Here is a 21,674-nt window from a genome sequence, read left to right on the forward strand (position 1 = left end):
TCCCAGCAGCCTGGAGATGCTGCACACAGGAAATCTTGCAATAAGACAGGGAGATGGATTACCTTTTCCTTCCCTCCTTCCCATTCTTCATGACACCTTCCTGGCTCTGCTGCCATCAGATCCTGAAGCAGGATGTCCCTGTGTGTTATCTTGCCCGTGCCATGCAGAGTCATTGATCAACCCCAGATCAGTTCAGCCCTGGATCCACGTGGTGCTGCCCAGGGAGGGGGGTAGAGCACCCTGTGCCCTCATGCCTCATTTTCCTCTTGCAGGGGAAGGAGATGCTGACGCAGAAGCTGCCGCTGTGGCAGCAATCCTGCTCGGATCCCAACAAGATCCCGGACCGCGCCATACAGCTGATGCAGCAGATGGCTGCCAGCAGCAATGGCACCATTATGCCCAGCCCTCTGTCCACATCCAAGTCCAACCTCATCATCTCTGACCCCATCCCTGGTGCCAAACCTCTCCCTGTCCCCCCGGAGCTGGCACCTTTTGTAGGAGTAAGTATCTCTGTGGTGGAAGCTGTCCTGCCCTTCTGAGCAAAGCCGGAGGGACGAGCCCGGGCCGGTGTCACCGCTGTCCTCGGCAGGTTGCCCTTGGATGGACTGTCACTGATGCAGGGATGGGCAGCTCCGTGCTGTGCCATCCTGGGATGTGGGAAGGAGCCTGACGTGGGGACGGGCAGCCTGTCCCGCCTCATCCCACCGGAGTCACTGAGCTCTGGCAGAGCAGGGGCTCCCAGGGGCTGTTTGGGGAACCCACAAGCTGGACTCACCTGTCCAGGCTGGCCCCTGAACTGTGGGACTGAACCCAGGTACCCCAGTAACTGCGGGAGAAAGGCCTGGAGTGACCCATGGGATGAAGGACCCTTCAGAAGAGAGTGTCCCCCTGATGTGGGGGCACGAGCTGAGCAGGGGAGCTCAGCAGGGGAGCTCAGAGCAGTAAAATGCCATAGAGGTGACCCCACTGCTCCTCCCAGAGCAGTTTGGTTTGGGTGGGAACTAAACCCAACAGGATGAAGCTCCGATCTGCCTCTCTCCCTGGGGCTGTGTCCCACTGGGGAGCTGCAGTGGGATGCCCTAATGACGCCGCTCCCGTGTCCCCCTCCCCTCCTCTCTCCGTAGCGCATGTCGGCTCAGGAGGCCATGCCAGTGATGAACGGAGTCTCAGGCCCTGACAGCGACGGGTACAACCACTGGTCTGAGATGAAGCCAGCACAGCCCAAATCTTTATCTCCTCCCCAGCCTCAGAAGCAGCTGAGTGACTCTTACTCCAATACACTCCCAGTTCGCAAAAACGTGCCAGCGAAAAACAGCTACGCCTCAGGTGAGGCCCCGGCCTCGCTGCCGGGGTCCCGGAGCTGGCTCTGCTCCAGGGGACCGTGTGGGGATGGTCATTGGGGGTGCTGGTGGGAAGGGGACCGTGACCGACAGCATCCCTTCAGTGCCAAGCGCTGCTCGTGCCTCTTGACCTGGGCATTAGGAAATGCTGGAGCTGGGCTCTGCCCTGGGGTTTCACAGGATTTCCAGGAGGAAAATCATGTGGAATCTGGCACAGGGAACCTGCTCCCTTTGCTGTGGCTGGTGGGTGATGCCAAAGTCTGATCCTGCTTGTTCAGGGGGAAGGTGTGAGTCACACTGAAGGTTTTAATGCGACCTGGGCTGAAATAAGGAGGAGTGGGGGCCTGTCCTGTGCCTGGGGATGGCCCTGGGGTCAAGAACTTGGGGCACCCACTGGTCTCTGTTCCCCCAGCTGAAAACAAGACACTGCCACGCTCCAGCTCCATGGCTGCCGGGCTCGAGAGGAACGGCCGGACGAGGGTGCAGGCGATTTTCTCGCACGCTGCTGGGGATAACAGCACCCTCCTGAGCTTCAAGGAGGGCGACCTCATCACGCTGCTGGTGCCCGAGGCCCGGGACGGCTGGCACTACGGAGAGAGCGAGAAAACCAAAATGTGAGTGTGCTGGGTGTCCTCGGGAGCAGCCTCGTCTGGATCCTCCCTGGACAAACCTGGGTTTGGCTTCATCGCCACCTTTGCCTTTCAGGAGGGGCTGGTTTCCTTTCTCCTACACACGGGTCCTTGACAACGATGGCAGCGAGCGGGTCCACACCAGGTAGGAGCATCGTGCTGGGTGATGGGGAGTCTGTGTGCTTGGGATGAGAATTAGGAATTCTTGTGAGGAATAACTCACAGCACGGGGGGGTGGACAGGTTGCTGGCTCTGGGTGGCTTTTGCAATGAGTGGATGGGTGGCCTGGGGGTCTCTGCATGGAGCTGACGCCTCTGCTCTGGGACCCCCAGCCTGCAGCAGGGGAAGAGCAGCAGCACCGGCAACCTCCTGGACAAGGACGACATCTCCATCCCGCCGCCGGACTATGGCATGGCCTCCCAGGCCTTCCCGGCACAGGGCGGCAACACCTTCAAGCAGCGGCCGTACAGCGTGGCCGTGCCCGCCTTCTCCCAGGTGAGCGTCTCCCGCCGGCTTCTCCCACTCCGGGGGGACGATTCAGGAATGGGGGATGCCGGAGCAAATCCCTGGGCACAGTGCCTGCTGCGGTGGCTGGGATGGGATGAGTGGGAGCGCTCCCATGCTGCGGATGCGTGGGGGTGCCGAGGGCGGCTCTCCAACCTCTGTTCGTTGTTTTAGGACTACCTAATGCCCTATGGGTGTGCAATTAAAGACTATTCCAGTGGCCTCTGCCAAGCACCCTCCGCTCACTACAAGCCTTACACTAGGTCGACAGCTGTAAGTCCGACGCTCGCAATGTTTCCCTTGGGATTTACGGAAATTTGGCTGTTTTGTGCCTGGTGACCACGTGCCTTGCCTGGGCCCTGCTCCTGCCGAGCACCTGTCCTGGGGTGAAGGGATGCAGGGAGCCGATGGATGGGGAGGAACAGGCAAGGCGCGGGGCCAGTGGCACAAAATGGCCCCGTAAACCCCCAAAGGACAACACTTGCCGACTCCATGGGAGTCTCCCACCAGAAACAGGCTGCTCACAGGCAGCTGGAAGTGTTTTCTCTGGCACATGCCAATTCAAGCCGGTGACGGTCCCGTGGGGACACTGGGGCAGATCCTGGACAGGATTCCAGAGTGTCCAAAGCAAGCCCAGGGCTTCTTGGATAACAAGCCAGGGAGGATGTACAAGGAGATGGGATCAGTGTAAGCCAGGAGCTGCTGGTGTAGTGGAGCTCTCCCCACCAGAATGAGCTCAGTGGGGTGAGCTGCGTTGGCATCACGTGCTGGCAGACGGGAAGAGGATGAGGAAGGAGAGAAACGGCCAGTCAGCACCGACCCTTTGACAGGGCTTGTCAGCTGGGATCTGTCCTCTATGCAGGGAGCGGGGTGGAAGCACAGCCCCACTTCTTGCTGTTTTGCTGGGATTTTCCAGCAGGATTTGCTGCTGGGGTTGGTATTTTGTGACTGGGAGCATTCCTGGGCAGGTGGGAATGTGGGTCTCTGATCCCTGGTGCATGGCCAGCTCCAAGGCCAGAGACTGCCCCTCTTTCCTGGAGTGGTCCCATGTTTGTTATGGAGAGCAGAGCTGCTCCAGTCATATCCCAGGGCAGGCCCTTGCTCAAGGAGGGATGTCCTTGAGGGGTGTTCTCTAGGCCTGGTCCCATCTGCCCCTCGGTCCCTCCCTGCAAAGCCTGCTCAGCACCGGCTAACGGAGAAAATGGTCCAAAACCCTGTGGGTTTCTGGTGGGAGTGAATACAGACAACCCCTCTTTCCACAGAACATTTCACTGGTGTCTCTCAGTTGTGCAGTCCCTTTCCAACAGTCTCAGCATCTCAGCAGCAGCCAGAGCTCTGTTCCATGGAGGGGCAGGGCAGAGCAGGGCTCTCCCAGCTGTCGCTTTTCCATGTCTGACCAGATAAATTCCACAGAGAGTGGTGACCTTCACTCCCTGCTGTCTGAATCCCACTCCAACCATCTCCATATCTCCCTTTCCTCTCCAAATGCATCAGCTCTTGGCCCTGGGTCCTGATGCACTTTGGTTTGTTCATGTGACCCTCCGGTGGCACCTGAGCAGGCACAGCCCACACATCCCTCACTCTGCTTCCTCCCTCCTCTCCACAGGGTCTCGATGACTATGGGACGAGGTCCGTCAGCAGGTAAGATGTCACCTTCCTGTCACATTCCCTGCGAACTGTTGGTGTTGGCTGTGGGCGAAGCCGTGGGGCTGTGTCCCCACAGGGGTCCCTGCACAGGCTCCCCGGGGACTGGCAGTGACTGGGTTGGGGCCAGGTCTCACCTGTGAGAGTGGGGGGAGCCAGGGAGGGCAGGTCCCAGGGCCAGCCCTGGTGTCCCCAACCTCGTGCTCCTCCAGAGAGTTGCGTCTCCCGACCTCCTCCGGGCTCACGCCTGGATAGTGAAGCCATGGAGAGCCCACACTCCAGGGTCTGTCCCTGGCACCTTCTCCATCCCCTCTGCCTCGGAGCTGCCCCGTCTCGCTCTTGGGGCTAAGCTCAGGCGTGTGGCTGGGCGGAGCTCGCCGCCTGTCCGTGGTGGGTCCCGCAGTGCCGTGAGGGGAGCTGGGCTCCCGGCTCGGTGCTGCCCGCGGCCACTCTGGCATCTCTGTGCTTTGTTCCGCAGCGGCAGTGGCAGTTTGGTATCAACGGTGTGAGGACACCTGGGCTCGCGGCGGCCCCTTGCTGCTTGGAAGAGCTTTCTGCTTCTTTCCCCCCTTTTTTTTCCTTCCTTTTCGTTTCTCTTTCTCTACTTCTTTTGGATTTGAAACTCTTGTGATCTTCAAGGAAACCATGGTGCTTCTCACCCCTCCCTGGTGTTCACAGTGCCCTTGTTTCTGAAGCCTTTTTGGAGCAGAAACTGCTGCCAGGTCTGTGCTCACAGCCCAGGTGCAGTTGTCACTTAGTGGGACCCGGTGTTTGTCCTCCCGTGTGATGTTAGCGATGCACTGTCCCCCCCGGGGCCGCGCCGGCCGCCCCGCACGAGCCTGGACCAAACTCCCAGACTGGATCACATATGCATGGCCTCTGGTGTCCGTACTGTTACTGAGCATCCGGGATGCCCGCGCCCGGGATGCCGTTCCCGGAGAGGGGGCAGCGTCCCCGCGCCTCCCCCTCGGCCCGATCCGCTTCCATCCCACCGCGGTGGCTTTGGGAGAAGCGGATGGCACAGAGCTCCCGCCCCGGGGAAAGGGCTGCTTCTGGGCTGGGGTCCCGCCGGCCGTGGGAACCCCCCCGGAAGGGTTACTCCTGGTTGTTTTATAAATATATATATATATTTTTTGTAGCAAGGTATTGTTACCTCACGTTAGGGCTGGGGCTCCGAGGACGTGCTCGCATCCCCAAACCGGGCTTGAGCGAGTGTTGTGCCCCCGTGGGGGGCTCGGCAGTGCCCGGGGGGCTCCCACCCCGCACTGGGGGTCCCGCTCCCGCACTAGCCCGGCCGTAGCCCTCCCAGTGCCCGTGGCCGTCTCCACTGCAAAGCTGTTCACGCTTTTTTCTGATGTGATTTTTAAGACCTCTGACATTGCCTGTTTACTGGGACATTGCTGGCAATAGACCCCCCCCGGACCAGTTTTTGGGTTATCTCCTCGCCTACGGGCACACTGTTCTGAGCCCCTCCTGCATCGATGTCCGAATTTTGCTAAGGATTTTTAACCCAGGATATTTCACGATGAATGACTGAATGTAGAGGGGGAAAAAAACCACAAACCCAGCCTAGCAAAGCCTGTGTGGAGATTGTAAAGTGCTGAAAAACCTTTTTTTAAAAGCCAGAGAGAATTGTGCCCTGTACTGAGTTATTGTTTGAATAAAAGTTTTATTTATTGCATTGAGCTGGGCCTCGGTGTCTTTTTCGGCTGCCGTGCCTGCGTGCTGCCTTCACCGCCTGCATCGCCCACCGCGCATTCCCAGGCCATGTTTTTGTTCCCTGCTCCATCCCTGGGGACGCCGGGTGCTGCCTGTGCGCGCCCAGCCCCGCCGGCTCTAAACAGCTTCGCTGAACGGGAGCAGCGACAGCTGGTTTAGGGCCGGGTCCCCTGTCCCTGAGCATCTGAGGGGGTGATGCTGCTACTGCTCCCGCATGCCAAGGCTCCGGCTGCGCTTTCCCGGCGGTGGGAAAGCGGCGATGGCCGGCACGGGGGGAAGGAAGCCGCCCCCTCCCTTCCGTAGCCCCCGCCGTGCCCGGCCACTGCACTCCCACAGCTCCCGGCTGGCCGTGCCCTTCCTTCCCTTCCTCACAGCACCAGCGACTCAATAAACACGACTTTTCCTCCTTTTTCTTCTTTTTCCTCCTGTTTCCTCTGCCCGCCGGCGCTGCGTGCGGGGTGGCCAGCGGGCTCTCGAGCCGGGTGGCCACCGGCTCGTGGCCTTAAGTCTCTCCTTAACCACGACCTTCTGTTCCCAGCAAGCGTCCCGGTGTCCTCCAACCTGCCTTCTGTTTCCCTTGCAGCCCCGATGTTGAAGTGGCCAGGTTTTGAGGTGCCCCTGCCCGTAGTTAGTAAGTGACGGTGTCGCGGGGCCGAGCCCTGGGTGCGCTGGGCAGCGGGTGCCGCCGCGGGGCTGCGCGGGGACGGTGCCACCGCTCTGCTTCCCGCTGCACCCGGCCGAGCGCGTCCCCTCCCTCAGTCACCGCTTGTCCCCGTCCCGCTGGCGGGAGCTCCGGGGCTCCCCGGCTGCCTCTGCTGCTCGGCTGCTCGCCCCGCTGCCGCGGCTGCGCTTCCCGGGATGCTGAGCTGCTCCTGCGCTTCCCCCGCTCTCCGTAACCAGCTCTTTGGTTGTAGGTGTCCGGTGTCCGTCGCTGTCCCCAGCCCGCTCCAGCGGGGCGGAGCACGTCCGCACTAACCGCAGGTTTTTTGAGCAGCTTTTTTTGTTGTAGACTCGTCCCAGGAGCCTCCTCGTCCTGGCCCCAGGGACGGGATGCAGGAGCCTCCCCAGGAGTCGAGACCCTCCTCGCTGGCACTGCAGAGCCTGGAGAGCCCCTTCCCCGTTTCTCTTTGATCCATGAGCTGGTTTCCCTGGAGCTGCAGGCTCCATCCCAGTGGCTCTTCTCTGCCAGTACAGAAATAGTTAAATGAGCCCCGGGTGACTCATCAAAGCAACTTTTCCTCTCCCTCCAGTCCTGAAAATCTATTTTGGCTTCCTGGGAGGGAAAGTGATCTAAGCATCTGCATTAATTAGGTGTGAAATTAATTACCCTATTTTTAAGCAAAAGTCATTTATCTTTTAAGGAAAGAAAAAGTGAACGTGGAGAGGTGAGGGGTGGCAGAGAGAGGGCCAGGGGCTGACAGTGAGTGCCTGTCCCAGAGGGGTGGAGGTCCCAGCATCTTCCTTCTCCTCTGGGAGGACATTCCAAAGCTTCTGGGGACATCCCAAAGCTGCTCGGTCCAGGTGCACATGGTAACCATAGCACTTTACCTGAACCCACGTCAGGGGGAGCAGGGCTGTGCCCCCAATGGTGGGTGACCGGCCAGCAGCCAAGCTGTGGGGGCCTGATGTGGGGGGCTGTGGCCATTGCTTCCACTGGGGACAGGAGAAGGATTCTGTGGCTCCCTGGGGAGGGAGCAGACAAGACCAAGGGGCTGCAGGGAGGACAGGGGGCTCCTTGGTGGCTCCTTGCCTGGTGCATGTTCAGACCCAATGGCCCCAGGCAGCCAGAGGGACCCCCAGAGCTGCCCACACCCTCCTGGAATTAACTCCTGCTGGGAGAGGACAGAGAGGATGACCTGGAGAGGGGTAAGGCTCCTTCTCCTGTGACCGCTCCCCGTGCCAAGGCAGTCCTTGTACCCCATCCTGGCCAAGAGACAATGGCAGCGGGAGGGTGCTGGGGACACCCCAGGTAGGTGAAACCCAAGGTCAGCCTCTCTGGGCTCTGACGAGCTCATCCAGGTGTCCTTAGTGTCCCACACTCTTCCTCTTGGATATTAACTTCTCCAGAGGCAGCACAGGGCTCTGCAGGGAGCCGCCAGCTCTGCCCGTGGCCAGGAGGTGAAGCCATAACCCCCTGCTCCCCAGAGCAGCGCGGTGCAGAGCTGGGTGATCCCGCAGTGCTCCCATCCATGGGAACTGTTTGAGTCCAGCCTTGGAGGAGGCTGGAGCAGCCTCAGCAGCCCTGGCCCCCAGTGGCATGCCCAGCTTTAGGCTGAAGGAGAGCGAGGTAGGAGAACATCCCACTGCAGCTCGGCCCATCTCTGACCCACCACGGCTTAGCTGGGAGAGGAGCCGAGGAGTGGGGGCAGCTCAGGGAGTGGGGGCAGCTCGGCTGGGGGACTCCACAAGGCAGAGCATTTCCAGTTTAACCCCTTCCCAAACGCTGCTGGTCCCAGGGTCTCGCCAGTCGCCGCTCGCTGTGCCGGTGCCCTGTCCTCTCCAGGCCTCCACCCCCCGTTAACTCTTCCTTCCTCTTCCTCTCCCTCCACAGGAACCCCTTTGCCAACGTCCAGCTGAAGCCAACGGTGACGAACGACCGCTCAGCTCCGCTCATCAGCTGATCCGGGAGCGCTGGCGCCCATGTGGTACTCGCCACCTCCTCATCCTCCTCATCCTCATCCTCGCCACTGCATGTCCAGCTTCCCAGGACTCAATTTTTAGGCGGAATTTATTAATCCTGCTGCTTTGAAAGCCAAAGGCTCAAGCTAGTGCCCTAGTTCTCTCTTCTCTAGACTCCCTCGGTGGCAGAGGGTCACAGCGCTGCCATGTCACCTGTCCTTTGCCTGTGCTAACAAGCGCAGGGGCAGCACTTCCCGGAGTCAGAGCAGCATGTCCCAGAGCTGGGGTGGCTCCCAGGCTGAGCAGCAGCTTGCTGTGGGTGGAGAAACGGGCTCAGCTGGAGAACAACTCTCCGTGGGCTCACAGTGCTCCAGTGGGGCAGCAATGGCAGAGGGGACACGGTCCCCCTGCTCTCCCTGCCCAGACGGGAGGGACCCCGAGGCCAGGCAGGACACCAGGATACCCTGTGCAAGCCAGGGGATGGTGGGAGCTGTAGGCAGCTCCCAGGCTCCCACCAGACCCCAGCTGCCCAGCCTGTGCTCCGGGCTGGGACAGGGCAGTGGGTGCCAGCACTGCAGCCCCCGCTGGGACGGGGTCAGCTCGGGTCCCAGAGCTCCTGCTGCGCCAGGGCTCGGGATATGGTAGGGAAGTACGGTACTGCTGTAAAATATAAGCTAGGAAAAAACCACTTGTGGAGGTGAGGGCAGTGTGTGAGCGAGCCTTGGGGTGCCTGGGGCCGGGGTGCCCCTGCTCCCTGCAGATGGGAGCTCCCATCCGGACCTCTTGCTTGGCTGTTTGCTCTTCCTCCATTCCTAGGGCTGCATGAGAGAGAGAGATAGATAGAGATAAATATATAAAAATATATATATACACACTTGCTAAGCTTAGTGCTGGGGGTGCCCACGAGCAAAGTGGCTCCCGCAGCGCTTCCCGCAGCTCCTGAGTGACCAGGGTCACATCCTTGCTCCAAAAACTGGGAGAAGAGGGTTTCCAGGCAGGAACTGTGTCTCCCATGGGTGAGGGGTTGAACCCAGAGTTTTTGCTTTTTCCGTTGTATTTCTGATTTTGCACTTTCTGATCACTGGTGCAGCACGTCCTGGTCCCCACAGCCCGGGCAGTGGTGCTTGGCTGGGCACCTGGCCAGGCACAGAGTGTCCCCAGCCCAGGGGGCTTGGTCCCAGCTGGATGTGGTGGCTCATCTCTCCCGTGTCCCCTCCAATGGATTTTCCAGCTCCACTGCAGGAACAGCTTCTCCTGTGACCGCCCAGGCTCCAGCTCTGCACGAGGGTTCCCTGCTCCACGATGTGCTTCCTTTTCCTCTCCCGTGCCTCCTCTTCCTCTCCCACGGCTGGAGCAGATGGGTGGGGGCCACACAGGGCAGGGGCGAGGGAAAGAGCTCTGCTGGGGTGTGGGGCAGTGGGTGGGAGAGGGCTGGTGGTCACAGCCCAGGGTGGGGACAGGCCTGGGGTCCCCTTGGCCACTGCGGTGTCCTCTTCCACCCCCGTGCCAGGGGCTGTCCCCCTGGGCCCCCCAAGCTGCCACCCTGGCTCCAGCCAGCCCCCGGGGGCTTCGCTGCACCTCCTGGCTCGGTGGCACCTGCAAGACGTAACCTGAAATAATTTTTTATGAGAAAACGTAATTTATGAGCGATTCAGCCTCCCCCAGCCCTCCCTCCTGCAGCGTTTTCCCTGGCCAGAGGCTCCCGCCTGGCCCCGGAGCGTGGCCGGGGCCCTCCCGAGCTGGCTCCATCCTGGGTGCTGGGCAATGATCGGGGCAGGAAACGGCTTAAGATATTTTAAAAACTTTATTATTGGCCCGATGAGATTTGACACACATGCTGGGAGCTGTATGGAAATCAGCACTGATAAAAAATACAGCAATTATGACCCGTATTGAGAAAATAGACCATGTAAGAAGAGCCTTTCTATTAAAAAAGTTACCCAAGCCACAGCTCTGTCCTCATCCACCCTCCGGAGCCGGGACCTGCGGCGCCATAGACCAAACCCGGGGTGTGGGGTGGGGGCTGGGCCAGCACCCCTGGGTGCGAGGGGGAGCGGGGGGTGAGCAAACCCCCCCGTGGTGTTGGGGGGTGCAGGGAAGGGGGGATCGGGGTAGGAGGGTGGGTGCTGCGGGAATGGAATCCCGGGAGCATCCCAGTCCTGCATGGGCAGCACCCCTGGGTGCTGCACCCCAGGTCAGTGCAGGGGTGGCCCCCCTGTTGTTAAGGGTAAGAAAAGAGCTTCGGAGAATTGGGGTGGGGGCTTAAATAAAACACTTAAATAAAGCCCTAATTGCTTAGTAGGGGGAGGAACCAGCAGTGGGGGGTATGGGGTGGCATGGCCACCCTGGGGCTGGAGTTGGGGTCTCCTTGGGCCATGGCTGTGCCCTGGATGGAGGAACAGCCCCTGGCCCCCCACAGCAGCCTCCTGAGCACCGAGGGCGCTCCAGCTGGGATACAGCTCCAGGCTGGGCTGGGCTGGCCGTGGGAGTGGGTGGGAGAAGGGTGGGCAAGTGTGGGGACAAGTCTACCAGCACCAGGCTGGGGGCCATCGCAGTGCCAGGCTGGGGTGGGGACACACTCATCCCGTGGGTCCTGGTGCCAGAGCTGTGTCCAGCCCAGGGTGGGATCATCCTCTGGCATGGAGCAGAACCCCTGGCACCAGCCCCATCCTACATGGGCGCTGTCTGTGCACGTGTCCCTGCACGGGGACACCCGTGTGCCCTCATCCCCCTACACAGGAGCCAGGACAGGGGTGGGGGCTCAGGGGGGACATTTCTCACCTCAGGGTTTGGTCTATAGACCCCAAAAGGAATCAGCCCTGAATTCAAGGTTTCGCTCAGCTCCGCTTACTTCTATTTCCTTCCGGAAGCTGGAATTGCACAATTATCCTAAGCCTCGAATGAATTAAAAAAATAAAAAAACAAACAAACAAAAAAAAAAGGAACAAAGAACCATGAGCGCGCCCCCCTCCCCCCCCCTCCCCCATATGTCTCTTTGGCAGCAATAACTTAAAATCGCGTCAATGTGAGTTCAGTCAACAGCAAGTTTTGGTTTTGGGGTGGGGTTGGGGTTGGGGTCTTTTAATCATTTTGTTTAAATACAAAAATAGTCAGGATGGCGGGTCCTGGTGGGGGATATTCCCCCCACAACCAGCCCTCCACATGTGGATCCCCGCTACAATGGACAAGGGTTCCGCCAGTCCCCAGGGTCCCCAGCTGGGACTGATCCCTGCAAACCAAGGGAGGGGAGCTCCAAAGCCATGGGGACCACTCTGGCGAGCCAGTGGCACCCCTGGCACGGGGAGTGACATCCAGAGTGGCAGCAGCCAGTGGCCCCTCGGTCAGGAATGTCATGGAGTGCCTCTGGGGCAGCCGTGGGGCAGCTGTGGGGCAGCTGTGGGACAGCTGTGGGACAGCCAAGCCGCCACAAGGTGCAAGACTGAGCACATGGCACAGGGAGGGGACAGCCCGGGGGAGAAGGGGTGTGGGGACAAACCGCCTCGGGGAGCACATGTGGGCAAGAAGCCAAGGGGGAACTTCACTGGGGGGGACACTCGGCAAATGTTAGCAAGGTCAGGGCACTACCCTTGAAACGCTATAATTTATATATATATATGTATATATATATATATATAAGTGTCTATTTTACACGCACGCTCACAGCCACCCGCACACGCGCACGGCCGCCACCGTCACCCACCGCCTGGCCCCGCGGGGGCCGTGCCGGCCCCGCTCCCACTCGAAGCAGCAAACGAGTTCCTTCCGATAAAATCTGCCTAAAAACTGCCCAGCGGGGTCTGGGAGCCCACGGGCGGCCCCCGCGCCAGCCCCGCCGTCCTGCGCCGCCCTGGTGCCGGGGCAATGCCGGCTGTGTCCCGGCGGGCTCACTCCCGGTCGCCGTCTTCGCTGCTGCCTGCAACGAGCAGAGAGAGCCATGAGAGGGTCCCGGCCCCCCTCGGGACACCCGGCCCTTCGCAGGGGTCACTGTCCCCACGGGGCACAAGGACAGGGTGTCCCATGGCTCTGGGACATGGCAGCTCCCAGCAGGGACAGTCCTGGGCACCCACAGGGCAGCATCCCGAGGGGGACTCACCTCCTATGGAGTCCATGTCCGAGTCGGAGACGTGGGTGATGGAGAACCGGGACACCGGGGCGGGTGAGACCGTGAACCGGGAGAACTGGATGGGCAGCACCTGTTTCTGCGCCGGCACCAGGGCGGGCAGGGCGGGCACGGCCGCGGGGGGCTCCGCCGGCGTCCCCGGCAGCGAGGCCACCAAGGACGGCTTCACTGGCATCAGCGGGAAGTCGTCATCCCACTCAAAGCCACCACCTGGGATACAGAGTGAGGGGGCTGAGCCCACTGCGAGGGTTCCACCATAACCTCTGACCCTATCACCCCATAACTGGCCCCCCATCATCCCATAACCACTGTCCCCATGACCCGATAACTGCCTCCCCATCATCCCATAACCGCTATTCTCCCACCACCCCACAGTTGTGGGAGCCCCATGAGCTCCTGGTTTCTTACTCTCTTCCGAGGCGTTGCCATCTGAGGAGTCGTCAGAGGCTCCAAGCCTGTCCGTGGGGCTGGGGGGGCTGCCACTGGCAGGGGGCTGCCCCGAAGGTGAGGGGGGCTGCCCTGAAGGCAGGGTGGGCTCCGGGAAGCTCTGCTCAGCCAGCTCCCTCGTGGGGCTTTCCTGAGGATGGGGAAACAGCAGGAAGGAACCTCACTGGGGGCACAGCTAGAGATGGCTCTCACCACCAAAATGCCGTGGGACCGTACCCAGCACCCGGCTCTGTCCCCCACAGGGCACCCACCTGGTCGAAGAGGTAGATGGTCACGTCGTCATAGAAGGAGACAGCCTTTTTCTTGCGCTCCAGGTCCTCACAGAAGGCCTCGGACAGCAGGCTGGGCATCTTGAGGAGGCTGCGCAGGTTCCGGCCACTCTGGCTCTCGGCCACCACGATGGGCACAGCTGCAGGCTCCTCCTCGCTCTCCTCGCTCTGCTCCTGGATGTTGTAGCAGCGCAGCTCCTCGTCCGACTCGTCGCTGTCTTCTGTGTCCTCCTCCTCCTCCTCTGGCTCCTCACGGCGCTCGGGGGCAGCCGGGGGCGGGGAGAGACCCGGGGGGGATTTGCCCCCAGGCAGCAGCGTGCTGGGACCCCCTGGTGCATCACCCGCCCCAGTCCCCTCCAGGGGCAGGCCCAGGTCCCCAAGCCCCAGCGTGGGGGTCGCAGTCTGTTTGTCCCCCACTGTGGCTCCCCCAAGTCCAGGGACGCCCTCGGGCATGCAGGTCCCTCCGACAGCCGATGGCTCCCCAGGGCTCACTGGCACCGGGGTCAAGAGGAAAGTCTTGGGGGTCACAGAGCCCGGGGGACAGGTGTCTGTGTCAGGGCGCGGGGGGCTGCCCGGCACCAGCCCCGTGCCAGCGGGGCTCTGCTCGGTGCCAGGTGCCTGCTCCGGTGCGCTCCCGGCCTCTGTCCCCACCCAGTCCCCCTCCAAAGCCACCGCCGCTGGTGTGGGCACTGCCACCGCGACGCCAGGCGCTGCCGGGGGGCTGCCGGGTGCCCCCGGCGGGTGCAGCGGGTCATCTCCTCGTCCTATGTCCTGCGTAGGGGAGCGAGGACCCTCCTCTGCCTCCGGCGTGCGGGACCCATCGCTGTCCCCCTCGTCCTTGTGGCCGCGCTCGGCCTCGGCGTCGCAGTCGGAGAAATAGGCAGAGTCGCGGTAGGGGCTCTTCTCGGCCAGGCCGGGCAGCTCGGCCCCCGGGGCACTGGGCAGCCGCGTTTCAGGGCCCGGAGCCTCGCCCTCGCCCCCCGGCAGCCCCGGGGGCGGCTTCCCCAGCTGGCTGAAGGCTTCGGGCTCTCGGGGCTCGTGGGGCTCCTTAAGGACGAACTCGGGGGACTCGTTGTTCTCGGTGTCGTAGCCGCTGTCGAGGGCGCGGGCTTGGCCGGCGGGCGCGAAGGCGCCGGGGCTGAGCACCTCGCAGGAGCTGGCCGTGGAGGGGATGTCCAGCGACTCCAGCGAGTCCGGCGTCCCCACCTGCTTCTGCAGGGACCTGAGCGCCGGGGCCGCCTCCGCCCGCTCCGTGTATTCCCCGGAGAAGTCGGTGAAGACGCCGGAGGTCAGCTCGGCCGTGTCCTCGTCGCTGCCCTCGTCCACGCTGGGGAAGCTGCTGCTGGAGAACGTCTTGTCCGGCGTCCGGTCGGCGTCGCCGGCGGCACAGGCGCCGCTCTCGGCCACGGCCTCCGCGGGCACCGGCGCGGGCGCCTCGGCGGGCTCCGGTGTGGGCTGGGCGCCATCTGCGCCGGGCTCGCCGGGGGGGCCGGGGTTCGGGGCGGCCGTGCCAGCCATGGTGGGGGCGGCCTCCCCCGGCCCCGGCGCGGCGGGGGCCAGCGGGCTGCGGGCAGGGCTTCCCGCCGCCGAGCTCCCCTCAGGCTGGGCATCGCGCGGGGCCCCCGGCGCAGGTGGCGGGGCCGCGGCGGGGCCCCAGGGCGCGGCGGGGCTGCCCGCCAGCGTGCCGGGCTGCGCGGGGCCGCAGGGCGGTGATGAGTCACGGCCGTGCCAGGCCTGCCGCCGCGGGGAGGGCGAGCGGCACGGAGAGGAGGAGCCGCCGGCCATGGCGGGGGGCTGATCCTGCCGCGGGCGGAGGAAGTCGTGTCCCGGCGGGGACCCCCCGAGCTGGGGCTGCCCGCGGGGCACTGTGCCCAGCGGCTTGGCCATGAGCCCGCGGAAGGTGATCATGCGGCGGTAGCACCAGCTGTCGCCGGCCGGGGGCTCGCGGGGGCTGCCGCTGCCGATGTTGTTGTTGGAGGAGCTGTTGGAGGCCCAGGGATGGCGCTGAGGCGGGGGGCTGGCACCGGGCGGGTGGGGGGCGCTGGGGGGGCTGTCCTCGCCCAGCTCCAGCGCCACGCAGTCCGGCGGGACCCCGCTCGGGCCCGGAGTCCCCCCGTACCCCGGGGGGCTGTAGGCGCAGTTCCCCGACGGCGAGACGCCCAGCGGGTCGGCAAAGACACCGGGCTGGAAGGCGGGGACGGGCCAGTCCTGGCTGCCCGGCTGGGGGGGCTCCTCCGCCAGCAGATAGCCCTCGGCCCCGTGGCTGGGGGTCGGCTCGTAGCCCCGCGGCTCCTGCCCGGGGCAGGGGTAGGGGTAGTACTCGGCGCACTCCCAGGAGCCCTCGCCCGCGGGCGCGTGGCCCAGCAGCGGCTCCATGCTCAGGGACACGGTGGGGCTGCCGTCGGAGTCGTAGGTGCCGCCGCTGCGGCCGCCCTGGGCTCTCCAGCAGGCCGGGGCGCGCAGGGCCCCGCGCTCGCCCGCCGGGCTGTAGGTGCACATGGCGTAGTCCAGCTCGGCGCTGCCCTCGCCGGGGCCCTCGATGCGGATGTAGTACTCGCTGCCCAGCGAGGGGCTGTGGGCGCCCAGTATGGGCACCACGCCGGGCACCGGCACCCCGGGGCAGCCGGACGCCTTGCACTCGTAGCAGGACGGGGACACCCCCAGGCTGAGCCCTGCCGTCGTGGCCGGGTAATAGAGGTCGTGGTAGCGGGCGGCACTGCTGGGGCTCAGGGACCCCAGGGGGGCCTGGAAGTGCTCGGTCTTGGTGTGCTCCCACTTGTACTCGAAGTTGAGGCCATGGCTGGTCTCCATGACAGTGAGGATGTCGTCCCCGTCTGAGGGGAACCCGTCGGCTGAGAACTGCTCCAGCAGCGGGAAGGACGAGAGCTCGGGGCCGTGGTGGCTGCCGCTGGCGCTGCCGTTGGGCTTCATGGAATTCCAGCGCTTCTCGAAGTCCTCCTCCGCCTCTGTGGCCCCCTTGGCGCACAGGTAGGACAGCAGCAGGTGCACCTCCTCGGCTGTGGGGCGCTGCTCAGGCTGCAGCCAGCAGAACTGCATCACCTCGTACCTGCCGTGGGGAGCGGCCAGCGTCAGCCCGGCCCCCCGCCCGCGCCGCGGGGCAGGGGAGGGGTGGCTCGGGCTCCTCACCAGCGCTCCGACAGCGACAGCTTCAGCTGGGGCTTGGGCAGCTTCAGCTGCTGCTCCTTGATGGCGTAGGCCAGCACTTGGCGGTCGGAGTAGTGGTCGTAGGGCTGGCTGCCCAGCTCAAACAGCTCCCAGATGGTGACGCCCAGCGACCTGCGGGCACGGCGCCATGCTGGGGGTGCAGGGAGACCCCCACCCCGCCCCCAACCATTGGCCCCAAAACCACCCTGATGTATCCCATGAGGCTGCAGGCCCCTGTGCCCCCCAGAGTTGCTCACCAGACGTTGCTGGCCTTGGTCTGGTCCACCACAAGCAGGTTGCCGTGCACCTCATCGATGAGCTCGGGCGCGATCCAGCGCAGCGGCACCCACAGCTGGTCGGCCGTCACGAAGTAGTCGTCCTGCCAAGTGTGCAGGGTCAGTACGAGAAGAGAACGTCAATCCATGGCGTCAGGGACCGGCCATGCCGCGGCACCACCCCCCCCTGCATCCCCACTCTCCATCGCTGCCCCCCATGCCCCTTAGTTCCCCAGGTCTGTCCCCAGCCTGTCCTGCTCTTCTCCTGGCACCCACTGTCCCTTGTTTCCTCCCCTCCTTCCCACCTCTGCCCCTCTGCTGCCCCATCCGAGCCCCTCCAGACCTCCAGTTTGGCAATCCCAGCTCTGCCAGGAGCTGTGGGCAAACTGGAGCAGGGCAGAGACACAAATGGACGGGTGGGGAACCCCAGGCTGTGCTGGCAGCTGCCTGCAGGGAGCTGTCGCTGGCAGAGGGGCACGTCCAGACCAGCCCAGGCAGTGTCACCCCATTGGGTGGGGGCTGGGGCACTCAAGGGGGAAAAAACCCTCTTTCGTCCTAGAGGGGGGCACCGGGTGGCACCAAGGGTCCCTCACAGGGTGGTCTGAACCCCCCTGCACACCAGCAAACGCAGGGGTGCCCCGACACGGCTGGGGAGGAAGGATGTGGGCTGGGGGTAAGGCTCATTACAGTCTGTGCCAGGGTGGGCGTACGTGGGGATACTGCGGGGTCCCGACACGCGGCCCCCAGCCCCCTCCTCCCTCCGACCAGCCTTACTTTGTACTTGCAGTGTGAGAGCCCGTAGTCCCCGATCTTCACGGTGAGGTCGGCGGTCAGGAGGCAGTTCCGCAGGGCCAGGTCGCTGCCAAGCAAACCCGGAGCTGTCACGGGCACCGAGAGCTCGGGGGGCACCCGCCGGGGACCCGGCTGGGGCGACCGTGCGGCGGTGGGGCCGTTCCCTGCCCGGCTCCGGGCGTGCCGATAACGCGGCTGCCAGTGCACAGCAGGAATGCCTGCGCGGCCCCAGCTGCGCCGCTGTCCGTCCGTCCATCCGTCACACGCCGAGCCAAGCAGAAGGCGGCTGTTCCCGGGCAACGCGAGCCCTGGGACGGGGCCGGGCTCCCGGGCGGCTGCTCCGGCACTGGGCGGGTCATGCAGCCGGGGCACGGGCGAGACCCCCGCTGCTGCAGGGACCACCGAGGCCGGGCTGCCCTAAGGGAGTCCCTCTCCAGCACAGCTGGGGGCCCCATGTCCCACTCCCACAACTCGGGCACCCTCGTGGGGACTCACCTGCAGAGCCAGGCTCGGGTGGGGACACTCCGGTGGCCCCCCATGGCAGCGCACCCCCTCCTCAACAAAATCACTGATGCTGGAGTCTCTGTCTGCAACTCACTCAGCACCAGGATATTGTTGGGCAGGAGGAGCAGTGGTGGGGCAGGAACATCGGCACCTTGGGAACCCTCCCATCCAGACCCCGCATTCCTCCCCAGCTCTCCCCGGAGCGCCAGGCCAGCCTACCTGTGGATGTAGTTGTTCCTGTGCAGGTGCAGGACACCGCAGGCCACCTCGCACGCCATCCTCTGCAGGGTCAGCAGGTCCGGGGTCATGGCCTCGGCCCCCCGGCAGCTCCGCAGGTACCCCTTCAGGTCACCCTGCGGGCAGTGCCACTGTCACCCTCCGCGGCACTGGGCTGCGGGGGCTCGGCCGTGCCCAGCACCCCCGGGGGCACTGGGGGAACGGGGGCACAGGCACTCACCAGCGGGCAGAACTCCATCACCAGCAGGTACGGGGTGACCTCGGCGCACTGGGCCAGGCACTGCAGCAGGTTGGTGTGCTGGAGGGCTCTGTGTGGGGCACAGCAACGGGGGCGTGTGGGCACCATCGCCCTGCCTGTGCTGGGACTGGGGTGGGAGGGTTGGTGGCAGCACCCCGGGAACCATCGCCCTTCCTGTGCCAGGGGCATGGCACCAGTCCCCCAGGAACCATCGTTCTGCCTGCACCGGGGCTGACACAGGGGCTGCCGGGAGCGGGTACCAGCACGTCCCAGCGCCCGGGATGTGTCACAAAGGGACATTTGTTCAGCTGTGCTGGGGCAGGAGCAGCCCCGTGCCTCACCCTTGGCCCAGCTCTGCCCATGACCTCACTGCTGCCCCATGCCACAGCCAGCGGCTCCACACGGCCCCGGTCCTGCCACGATGTAGGGACAGAGCTGTGCTGCCCCAGAGCTCAGGTGGCACCTCCAAGGGGCAGCCACAGCTCTGCTCAGCAGCTGAAGGTGGCACAGAGTGGATGTGCCCCCACCCCACAGCATCCCCGCTCCCAGCACTGTGGAGTGACCCCAGAGGTACCTGTAGGGCTGCGCTTCCTCCAGGAACTGCATCTGGTCCTGCACGCTGGCACTCGCCTTCAGCTCCTTCACCACCACCTGGGTGCTGCTGATGCCCGAGTTCACCTCCCCCAGGAACACCTGGGGCGAGGGACAGGCTCGTCCCTCCATCCACACCCCGAGCCCCCCTGGCACAGCCGGGGCCCCGCATCCCACCGGGGTGGGGTGTCCGGGGGTCTCTGGCCCTGGGCTCACCTTGCCAAACCAGCCATGCCCGATCTCCTTCAGGTAGAGCAGGCTCTGCCGCCCCAGGTCCGCCGACTTGAGGAGCTGCACTGTAACAGAGCCCATCCAGCTGCCCGCATGTCCCCCTGCCCCCCTGCCACACATCCCCCTGCCCACCTGCCTATGTTCCCCACCAGTCCCAGCCGAGCCCAGCTGTCCTCACCGTGCCACCTGGTGCCAGGCCCTCTGCTGCCCCAGGATGCTCCAGAGCATCCATCCCCAGGAATCCTGCATCCCAGGCATCCTCTTCTCCATGCATCCTCCCACAAGCAGGGGACGTGGGGTATCAGTGTCCCCAAATGGGATGGCAGCAGAGCTGGCTCCCTGCCCCTTCTCCTCCGCAGGATGTGCAGAGCCGAGCCCGGCACAGTGCTGGCATTTAGCCCCTTCCCAGCCCCCCCCCCGGCACAGTCCGGCCCCTCTGGAGCCCGTGCCAAGGGCAGGCAGCAATGGGGCCATTGTTGGTCCTCTCTGCCCTCCCCACTGTGGTCATTCTTTGGGCAGGGAGTGACAAGGGGACGGAGGGGGCACAACCAGGCACCCCCCACATTCCTCTCCCACTCACGGGCTTGTTTACACGGGACCAGGACTGGTGGATGTCACCGTTGAGGGTGCCTGTGTCCTGTCCCACCCCAGCGCTGCTCCCCTGGGCTGGGACTGGGACACACACGTGCCTGGGGACAGGGACAAGGGACCCTTGCACAGGGGGACCCTGCAGCACTTCCCAGGGACCTCGGCTGCCTGTCCTTTGCCAGGGCTCTGCTGGAGCTGTCCCTCCACAGCAGGGGAGACCCAGCATCCCCACCTCACCCCGTGCCCTGTGACGAGAGACCCCCAATGGCGGCACACAGGGGACCTGCCCTCACCCTGGCTTACCTGAGCGCCCCGGCTGCTTGGCCATGGGCAGGGACACCTTGGTGAGAGGCAGGACATAGACCTCGGGGCCATGCTGGGGGGCCGGCGAGCCCTGGGCCGACAGCTCTGTCACGTAGTCGTCCCCCTCAGCGTTCTCAAACTCCTGGTTCAGGGGTGCAGGGGGTGACACACCGAGCGGAGACAGCTGACCCCGTGGGTTCCCCGCTGCTGGCAGTGCCCCACACACCCCTCTGCCCCCATGGGCTCATGGGGGCCCCGAAATCCCACCCGCCCTACAAAGCACCCTTCCCCCACAGGGGAAGGCACCCGCTCCCCACCACCCATCCCGTTACCTGTCTGTACCACCCCGGCAGCCCCCGGCTCCCAAAAGCTGCCCGGGCGAGCAGGTAGGCGACGGTGAACATCTCGCCCTGGCAAGCTGTGCCTCATGGCGCTGCCGCCACCCCCAGCACCGCACCGTGTGCCATGTGCCACCGCGTGCCATGCGCCGCGTCCTGCCGGACACCGGCCGGGCCGCGCGCCCCTAAATACCCAGTGCGGGGGCACCAGGGGGTCACTGTCCCCCCCGGCACGGCGAGGTGCTCCAGCGGTGTGGGACGTTGCACAACACCCGGCGTGTCCCCCCAGCCTGACCCCCTCCCGCCGCGGGCGCCACAAGCCTCCACAAAAATCTCAGCAATTAGGGAAAAAGCGTTTTCTCGGCACATTCTGTGCCTGTGAGGTCAGGGTGCCTCCCACCCTCGGGGGTGTGCGGGTGGGACCGGGCCCTTAACCATGGCGTGGCCTGGCCCGGCACGGAGCCGGGAGCATGGATGGGTCAGGATACGACCCCCAGTGATCCTGAACCCCACAGATCCCTGCTCTGAGGAGCTGGCATCCAGGATACAACCCCCAGTGTGCTGAGCCCCGCAGCCCCTGGCCGGCAGTGAGGGGCTGAACCACTCCCTCCAAGCACTGCTGTCCTGAGCCGGGACATTCTGCCCCGGGAACCTCCGGACACCTCCATCCCTTGACAGGTCCCTGGGAAGAACCCCCCGCCCTGGTCTGGAGAACCCACCCCCAGCCCCTCAGCTCACCTTGAAGCCAATGTCCCCCTTCTTGCAGCACAGACAGGCCAACATGAGGAAGATGAAGGTGAAGAGCCCCGAGAAGGAAACTGCCACAACGGCCAGCGAGGAGGACCAGGAGAGCTCACTAAGGGGGGTGCCGTCTGTGGGGACACGAGGTGGTCAGGGCAGGGGGCTGGGGGCACCAGGGAGGGGTCAGGCTGTGCCAGGGGGTCCTGCCTCGGTGGGGGTCCTGGGATGTGGGGGCACACCAGGGCTCACAGAGGCTTTGGCAGGGAGCACTCGGTGCGGGCGGAGGTCCCAGTGTCTGCGTGCCCCCCCCATGGTCTCCATGGATGCAGGGGGGCAATGACACCCCGTGGAGAGGGGCTGTACCAGCTCAAGGGTCCCAG

At 64.3% G+C, this 21,674-nt stretch overlaps 2 protein-coding genes across 8 annotated transcripts in view; one reads left to right on the forward strand and one right to left on the reverse strand.

Annotated features, from left to right (window-relative positions):
• Positions 1-10,399, forward strand: part of BAIAP2 (BAR/IMD domain containing adaptor protein 2) — a 39,764-nt gene extending 29,365 nt beyond the window's left edge. For 2 of the 7 annotated variants that reach the window (XM_069032693.1, XM_069032698.1), the window contains 7 exons: positions 273-500; positions 1,125-1,326; positions 1,753-1,954; positions 2,046-2,114; positions 2,302-2,464; positions 4,080-4,114; positions 8,388-10,399. In XM_069032693.1, the coding sequence (XP_068888794.1) occupies positions 273-500; positions 1,125-1,326; positions 1,753-1,954; positions 2,046-2,114; positions 2,302-2,464; positions 4,080-4,114; positions 8,388-8,457 (969 nt within the window). In that variant the 3' untranslated portion in view covers positions 8,458-10,399. Of the gene's footprint in view, positions 1-272; positions 501-1,124; positions 1,327-1,752; positions 1,955-2,045; positions 2,115-2,301; positions 2,465-2,647; positions 2,747-4,079; positions 4,115-4,595; positions 5,803-6,419; positions 6,468-8,387 lie in introns of those variants that run through there. The other 5 variants (XM_069032699.1, XM_069032695.1, XM_069032696.1 and 2 more) reach the window with 5 other exon arrangements.
• A 1,704-nt stretch (positions 10,400-12,103) lies between these two features.
• AATK (apoptosis associated tyrosine kinase) lies at positions 12,104-21,397 on the reverse strand. The gene is made up of 13 exons (XM_069032692.1): positions 21,292-21,397; positions 20,216-20,357; positions 19,310-19,389; positions 19,077-19,195; positions 18,485-18,572; positions 18,247-18,380; positions 17,507-17,590; positions 16,714-16,854; positions 16,439-16,588; positions 13,274-16,358; positions 12,984-13,152; positions 12,549-12,785; positions 12,104-12,368 (listed from the first exon to the last, which is right to left on the reverse strand). Exons 1-13 carry the CDS (start codon positions 21,334-21,336, stop codon positions 12,340-12,342), a joined length of 4,503 nt encoding a protein of 1,500 aa, XP_068888793.1. The 5' UTR covers positions 21,337-21,397; the 3' UTR covers positions 12,104-12,339.
• Between the last annotated feature and the right edge of the window lie 277 nt (positions 21,398-21,674).

The sequence above is a fragment of the Aphelocoma coerulescens genome, chromosome 18 (assembly GCF_041296385.1).
Source record: "Aphelocoma coerulescens isolate FSJ_1873_10779 chromosome 18, UR_Acoe_1.0, whole genome shotgun sequence".
NCBI classification, from domain to species: Eukaryota; Metazoa; Chordata; class Aves; order Passeriformes; family Corvidae; genus Aphelocoma; species Aphelocoma coerulescens.